This window comes from Leguminivora glycinivorella, chromosome 8 (genome assembly GCF_023078275.1).
Source record: "Leguminivora glycinivorella isolate SPB_JAAS2020 chromosome 8, LegGlyc_1.1, whole genome shotgun sequence".
Taxonomy (NCBI): Eukaryota; Metazoa; Arthropoda; class Insecta; order Lepidoptera; family Tortricidae; genus Leguminivora; species Leguminivora glycinivorella.
In genome coordinates this window covers 13,189,000-13,197,336 of record NC_062978.1, presented here as the reverse complement: position 1 = coordinate 13,197,336, position 8,337 = coordinate 13,189,000, and the positions used below count along the sequence as shown (strand labels likewise).

Sequence of the window (8,337 nt, the reverse complement as noted above, 5' to 3'; positions counted from 1 at the left end):
TCGTAATTTAAAAAAAAAAGTAAAAAAATCGGACTTTTTTTGGTTTTTATTTTTTTATTAAAAAACTATGCGTTTTTGGTCAAAAGTTGCTTTGTAATGTTGAAAGCGCATTAAATTTCAAATAGTTTGACATCTTTTTTATCAATGTCCGTCAAATAGTTTTCGAGATATGAAGCGTCAAAAAAGGTTAATTTTTGACGCATTTATAAAATGTAGCGTTTTGCCAATATTTTTAGACAAATATCTGCAAAATACTTCATGATATGATATATATTGCAATATAACATTGTATAAAATTTATTTTGCTTTAGTTTTAGTGCAAATAAAGGTCAGTAAGACGAATAGTTACTTTGGTAAAAAAAAAAATATCTATAAATAGAGAAGGCAAGAGTCTGGTAGATTAAGTTAAGGTAAAATAGTTTACGCTAAAAGTTTTAGGTTGAAAGTGCTATCTATTCGATCTTACTTTCTTTGATATCCGTTTATCTGAAAAAATTGTCTAAGCTAACTTTGCATCGATTTGACTATTACTAATGAAGAAATAAAATACAGTAAAATTTTGAAGTTTAGTAAATTAGAAAAATAAAACAGAATTAGTTACATTTTCCTGGTTCTGCATCTTGATGGCACAACTCCTGTAGTGATAGAAAGTCCACTTGAGTTGTATTTGACCACCAATTGCTGTGGAATAAACTACGGGAACGGAAAGCGCCCACGCCAATTATTAAGATACTGGAGAAGTGGTATTCCCAGCAGAAGAACGTAGTAAGATGGAAGTCAACTCTGTCCACAGCCAGCGGGCTAAACTGTGGCGTGAGACAAGGAGGCAGTATGTCTCCGGCTCTCTTCAGCGTGTACATGGATGGGCTGTCGCAGGCTTTGACCAGTCGGTACTGGTCAAAGCCTGCGACAGCAGCCAACCTCGGTAGGTTGGCTGCTCCATCAATGGGCAAATGATAAATCACATCGCATATGCAGACGATATGGTCCTACTAGCACCATCTGTGGGAGGGAGCTATGCGTAAGTTACTTGCAGAATGCGAGAGATACGCCAGCCAGCATAACATGAGATACAATCCGAACAAGTCTGAATTTATGCTCATGGAGGCAGCACATATGCCCACACATGTACCACCTCTTTTGCTTGATGGAGTTCAATTGCGGAGAGTACACGAAGTCAAATATCTTGGCCACATCTTGTTCTCCAGTTTAAAAGACCAGGAGGACATAGAAAGGCAGAGGCGAGCCACCGCAGTAAGGGCAAACATGTTGGCTAGAAGATTCGCCAAATGTAGTGACAGCGTAAAAAGACAGCTGTTCCTCAGTTTTTGTACAAGCGTGTATACTGTCGAGTTATGGTCCGACTACACCTGCGCGGCGGTGAGAGACCTGCGCGTGCAATACAACACATACTATGTACTGATATTTCGTTAAACGGAGAATACTATGATTCGGGCACGTCCACGACAACGCTCGTGAGATTGCATCGATGTTATTGACCCTCAGTGATATGCTTTAAAAACCAGTCCGTACGAGAACAATTTCGAAACAATCTGATTCAATTAATGAGGGTTTTCTACTCGTAAATATTTTTTTCCGCCAAACGGCGAGCCTGAAGTCTTTCTGACCGTAAACTTAACTTACTAAATAAATGTTGATTTGATATACGCAAATATGTGTCTGAGTAATACTTGAACAGCCCCCAAATAATAATAATTCGTTCTCCGCTACGCCTCCTGTAAATATATGTAAACTATCCCATTTGGCCATTACCATCCACCGATTATTTCTGATCCAGTTATACTAGACTTATGATATAATCCTATTTTTTTAAATAACTGGCACTCTTTTGGTCTTATTGAAATTTTCAACATTTTTATTTTACAATTTATGTAATAGCCTGAGTTGTTTTGCTGATATCTGTCTCAAAATATTAGCAAAACGAATATTTTCATAGAAAGGGGAAAAATGCTCTTTTTTTGACGCTCATATCTCAAAAAATATTTCACGGACATTGATAAAAAAGATGTCAAACTGTTTGGAATTTAATGCGCTTTCAACATTACTAAGCAATTTTTGACCAAAAATGCATAGTTTTTTAATAAAACGGCAAAAACCAAAAAAAGTCTGATTTTTTTACTTTTTTTTTAAATTACGAAGTTAGCACACCATTTTTTTGCTTGCAAAATATAGTCCTATATTCCCCCAAGCACCCCAAATAGCATACCAAAAATGCAGCTTTACATCACACTTTGTTTTTTTATTTCTCTTTTTGACCAGTGTAGTGAGTCATTCAATAACACATAGTCTTGATAAATTCCTTATATAATAATCTTTAAGTTATTAGATCATGTAAAAGCATAAATTTTTATTACCTGGCGAGCCCAATAAGTCCCATAGATATTCGGACGGTAATTCGGTATTTAATAAACTATTTAACGCTTTGGGAATTATTCAGGTCAGTTAATCCATCCAGGAAATTATTGTTGAACATTGGGGAGTTACAAACTAATATTTTAATACCATAATTATTCGTATGCGAGTAAAATTGTGTTTACATAGAACATATTTTAACCGACATACAAATCTCAAAACGAAGCGGTTATCATTTCGTCGGTTTGATTTTTGTTTTTGTTTTTAATGTTTGTTATTCGATACTCACTAATTTCTAGACCGATTTTGAGAAAACAAAATTATTGAATGTGTTTACAGATTGGCCCCCTTTTTTTATAAAAGTCCAATTCTAATGATGGGATCCTGAATGAATAGAAAGGACTCCTCAATTTTTTTCAGTTTTTAATAGTAAATTATGCATTTATAATTTATGCATAGAAATAACATTTGATGAAGTCGAACTGCTGAATTATGATCAGAAAGGAACTATTCGACGACGCATAGCTCATGTTAAGAGATTTGTTCGTTGCGTAATGTTTGTTAAGCATGTTGAGACTAATATGAGCCACACAAAAATGTTGACGTTAGCATCCAGGCATTGATTTTTTGATACCACACTTCTTCAACCAACATGTATCTGACGAACGCATTTTTTGGTGTGCTACTCTGCAGCGGCGCCACCTTAATGAAATTCAACTAATTATAATTATGTTAAAATGATGTTCGTAAGACGTACAGTATGTGTTGTATATTGAAACTAGTAATTAATTAATAAACTATATTTATTCAATTTATGCGCGTTACATGACAACTGTGTATAAAAAAACAATTGCGTTCGATGACAGTTTGACATCGTTCTGGAAAGTCTAGAACCATAGACCCAAGAGAAGAGTTCCGTTTCTCACACTCTCCTCCACTTATTTTAGTAAATTAACTAGTTAAACCAAATTAACAATTCCTCCTACTCAAACTAAACTAACATAAATCTTCTAACTCATTAGAACAGCTTAACATCTGATTTATGTGACGTTTCCACTTAAACCCTTCTACATCTACCACATAGGTAGTTCCTGGTATTGACTCCTCTATAACAAGCCCTTGAACCCACGGCCTGCTGTCCTTCCTGTAGTCTTTAACCATTACTTTCTGACCTATTACAAAGCTGATATCCCTTCTCCCTTGGTCCCTTTTTTCCACTCTCTCCTGCACCACTTCTGACAGAGGAGGAGGGCGCAATAAACTAAATCTATTTCTTACTTCTCGGTTTAACATTAGGCGAGCAGGTGATATTCCTGTAGTGCGTTGTGGTGTACTTCTATAGTCAAACATAAACAGATTGATAGAAGATCGTAAATCTAGTCCACTCTCTTTAATTTTAGTAATAGCGGACTTAAAAGTTTCCACAAATCGTTCAGCTGCACCGTTCGTCGCTGGATGATACGGCGGTGAAAATGTATGCTTAATGTTGCCATTACTACAAAAGTCTTTAAAATTCTGACTGGTGAATGTAGGACCATTGTCTGTCACCAAATGAACTGGATATCCAAAACGAGAAAATACACTTTCAAATACCTCTATTGTACGAGAGCTAGTAATATTAGTCATTTCATATATCTCTGGCCATTTAGAATAACTGTCTACTATGACCAGAAACATTTTATTATAAAATGGGCCCAGGAAATCAGCATGAATTCTGTACCACACTGAAGGGGGAACAGGCCACGGTTTCTGTGTTTTCGAAGGCGTTTTACTATTTTGCAAACAAGTTATACATTTTTTGGGAATGTTTTCTATTTCTGAGTCAAGGTTCGGCCACCAAAAATATGAGCGTGCGATTTCTTTCATTCTAATGATTCCAAAATGACTTTTATGCAATTCAACCAAAACCGATTCTCGAACAGTGTGAGGTATTAATATTCGATATCCCCAAAATAAGCAACCTCTGTCCATAGTTAACTCATTCCTTCTGCTATAAAATGGTAACACTTCTTTATCTAAGTTTTTCTTTTCTGGCCAGCCATCTGTCAAATACCTTATTAATTTGGACAAAACAACATCTTTTTTTGATTCTGTTTGAATTGTTTTCCAATCTAAGGTTTTCATGTTGGAATCGTTAGTATAACTCAACACACTATAACTAGCGTTCACAAATACAGGATGAATATTTATATCATCATTTATATTATCCTTTTGTTCAGACACGGACCTTGATAGAAAATCAGCTGGATTAATACTGGTTTTTATATGCCTTATTTTATAATTAAATGCAGATAAAAAAATTGCATAATGTTGCAATCGTTTGGCAGCCATTTTTGGAATACTTTTAGTTGGGCCAAAAATTCTTGTCAGAGCTGCATTGTCAGTTTCAAGCTCAAAGAAACGACCATAAACATAATTGTAAAATTTGGTGATTCCAAAAATCACTGCCATTGCTTCTTTGTCTATTGTACAATACTTTCTTTCAACATCATTTAATTTTTTACTAGCATATGCAATCGGTTTTACAACACCCTGTTCATCTCTATTGGATAATACTACTGCGAGCCCGGTATCTGAAGCATCACAAGTCAAGATCAGTGGCAAATTAGGATCATAATGTCTAAGATTATCTGCAGAAGCTAATTTTCTTTTTATTTTCGTAAATGCTTCATCACAGTCTGTTGTCCAGATAAATTTGTTTTTTTTAGTACATTCATATAAAGGTGCTAGCGTTGTAGCCATGTCTTGTAAAAATCGAGAGTAGTAGTTTATTTTACCCAAGAATGATCTGAGCATGGTCAGGTTTTTTGGTGCATTAGCATTTAACAATGGTTCAATATTAGACTGAATCACACTGATACCATTCTTGTTTACACGGTACCCAAATACATCTAGATGAGTAGTAAAAAACTTACACTTTTGTGATTTTAATTTGAATTCACAATCATGCAACTTTTTTAAGACTTGACACAATGTTTCATAAGTGTCTTGCAACGAATCACCCTTTATGTAAATGTTATCGATAAACACTACAGTATTAGGAATATTAGCTAATGTTTTTTTCATTAAACGTTGGAAAGCCCCAGGGCCGGAACTTACCCCGAAGGGCAAGTAATTATATTTGTATGTTCCTGATTCTGTTACTATAGTTGTACAATCTTTACTATCCTCACTAAGTGGAGCCTGCAAATATGCCTCTTTTAAGTCCAGTTCACAGTAATATTCGCCATTCTTTAAAGAATTTAAAATATCATCAACATGAGGCAAAGGGAAGTGATCAATTTCCATACAAGGATTCACAGTTAATTTATAGTCACCACAGAGCCTGACCGAGCCATCAGGTTTTATGATAGGTACTACTGGAGTACCCCACTCACTATGTTCGACTGCTGTAATTCTACCATTTCCTACCAATCTAGTAATTTCATCATTTACCTTTTCACGCAGTGCATAGGGTACTCGCCTGGCTGGTAGACACCTGGGTTGAGCATTAGGCTTCAGTTTTAAATTGATCACCTCGCCCTTGAAATTCCCCCATCCAGGTTCAAATATTTCTGCAAACCGGTCTCTTATTAATTGTTCTGCATCTGAAACATTTTGAAACATGTAAGTTTCCTTATCAATATTGTCAGCCCATTTTGGAGGCCACAATTTAAATGCGTACAGCCAGTCCCTACCAATGACTCTGGGCAAGTCATCATTCACAATAAATACACTTAATTTATTAGTGATATTATTACAACTTACTGTTATATTTGTAACAATTCCTATTGGTTTAGATATACTTTGATCAAAATTTTTAAACAATGTTTTACTTTCTTGTATCTCAAAACTACCCAGATATTTATTTCTATCACTAATTGACATCACTGTCACCTCAGACCCCGTGTCAATTTGGAATGGTAAGTTATGACTGTTTACATTTAGAGTTAAGTATTCTGGTGGTATCCTACTTACACTGTTAACGGTATATGTTGTATACCCTTCATACAAATTGTGCTCTGGTGTTTCCACCCGTTCACCGTCCTCATTTCCTGATGTAGTGGTTTCTATTACATTAACTTGTTTTGATCTTTTGGGACACATTCTGAATATGTGTCCTTGAACTCCACATTCTGAACAAAATTTATTTTTTAGAGTACACTCTGCTTTAATGTGATTATGTTTTCCACAACAGTAACATTGTCCTCCAAGTTTATTGCTATTATCCATTTTCCTTGGTTTGTAAGTTGGCTTTGCTTTCTCTCGGTTATAAAACATTTCAGTCACACATTCAGAGCTACCTGTGTGGAGCAAAGCGGCTTCAACCGTTCTTCCTAATTCGATGCATTTATCCAAGGTCATTTCAGGCGGACTTTTCATTAATTCGAACTTGATCAGTTTTGATGACACACCTTCCATGAACTTTTCTTTAATTTGATCTTCGGCATCTTTAAAATTGCATTTTCCAGCCAGCTTTCTCAGCTCGAGAGCATAATCCTGAATTTTTTCCTTTGGCAACTGATTTCTTTTCCGAAATTCGGCTCTTTCCAGTGTTGTTGATAAAGTCTTGACATATTTGTCTTGAAGTCTCTTTACTAGTTCTTTATAAGTTAAATCCTTTGGTTGTTTTGGTGAACATAAATAAGTCAGTGTTTCGAACACTTTGGCCGTTAATTTGGTAATTAATAAAGGCACTTTTTTTTCTTCAGTTATATCATTAACTAAGATAAAACATTCGAACTGTTGCTCAAACACCTCCCACTTTTCTCCGTCAAATGGTTTTAATTCGCCTAACGCGGTCATTGTTAAGGTATGCACTTTTTGTTGTTTTTTTCCTTTATTTTTGAAGTGATCACTCAATAATTTCCGTAATTGATCCACTGTAGAGTCTTCACTGAAGTCTAACCTCTCATCCACTAAAATTTCAATCAATTCGTTTTTCTTACATTTATAGATGAAACTTATATTTCCGTTTTTTACTTGTTGTATTCTATTGCGGATTTCCTCAGGAGGTTCATCACCCATTAGCTCTGCGTCTAGATAATCGGAATCTGACATCAAATTCTTGCGATGAGATTTTAGTCTTCATGTGTCGTCCGCCATTATTGCCAAATTAACACTAACACTTTATTACACTGATAATTTTACTTTTATACTTTTATTTCACTGGTTCATTTGCACACTAAATACTCGTCGCCAATGTTGTATATTGAAACTAGTAATTAATTAATAAACTATATTTATTCAATTTATGCGCGTTACATGACAACTGTGTATAAAAAAACAATTGCGTTCGATGACAGTTTGACATCGTTCTGGAAAGTCTAGAACCATAGACCCAAGAGAAGAGTTCCGTTTCTCACAGTATGTACGTGAAATGTTATGACTGTACCTGATGTTACAAATTGACGCGGTTTTCGAAAATATGATGCAATGCCAATTCGTAACTGTCTGGATCGAGCATAAATATGTATACTCGCTGGTAACAAACGATACTAATTGAGAAACCTGGCCAACAAGGATATCATGCACCGGACTAACCTTCAGTTGCAGTGTGGCTCCTCAGCGTGGCTGGTTCTTTCACGTTCACCCCTTCTCCTTCACACACCGGCCGGCGGTACGATAAACAGTCTCAGGCCTTGTCACGCACAATAATCACGATATAAACACACAAATATGGAGATTGAACGATTAAAACATAATATTTCGATTTAATTTAATGGCGGTCGATGTGATCGCTCGCGGCGTCGCGGGGGTTGCATTAACGGTAGGTGAGAGCAGGGTAATGAAATAATGGGCTTTTATTGTGGCGCCGCTGCAGAGCATGCTCTGCAGCGGCGCCACTCAGTTCTCATAGATAGAAATTACATCATCTACTTTTTTCTTATGGAAATTGATGTACCAATGCTGTTTATTATGTACGTATGGAAAAAATCACTATCACTTAGTAAATTTATGTACTTTCAGTAATTCCGCATTCCG

At 35.7% G+C, this 8,337-nt stretch overlaps 1 protein-coding gene across 1 annotated transcript; it reads right to left on the bottom strand.

The window, feature by feature from the left end:
* Window positions 1–3,365: 3,365 nt before the first annotated feature.
* Window positions 3,366–7,158, bottom strand: LOC125228725. Its single transcript, XM_048133386.1, has 2 exons — window positions 6,331–7,158; window positions 3,366–5,960 (listed from the first exon to the last, which is right to left on the bottom strand). The coding sequence occupies exons 1-2, from the start codon at window positions 7,156–7,158 to the stop codon at window positions 5,946–5,948; spliced, it is 843 nt and encodes a 280-aa protein (XP_047989343.1). The 3' UTR covers window positions 3,366–5,945.
* Window positions 7,159–8,337: the final 1,179 nt, after the last annotated feature.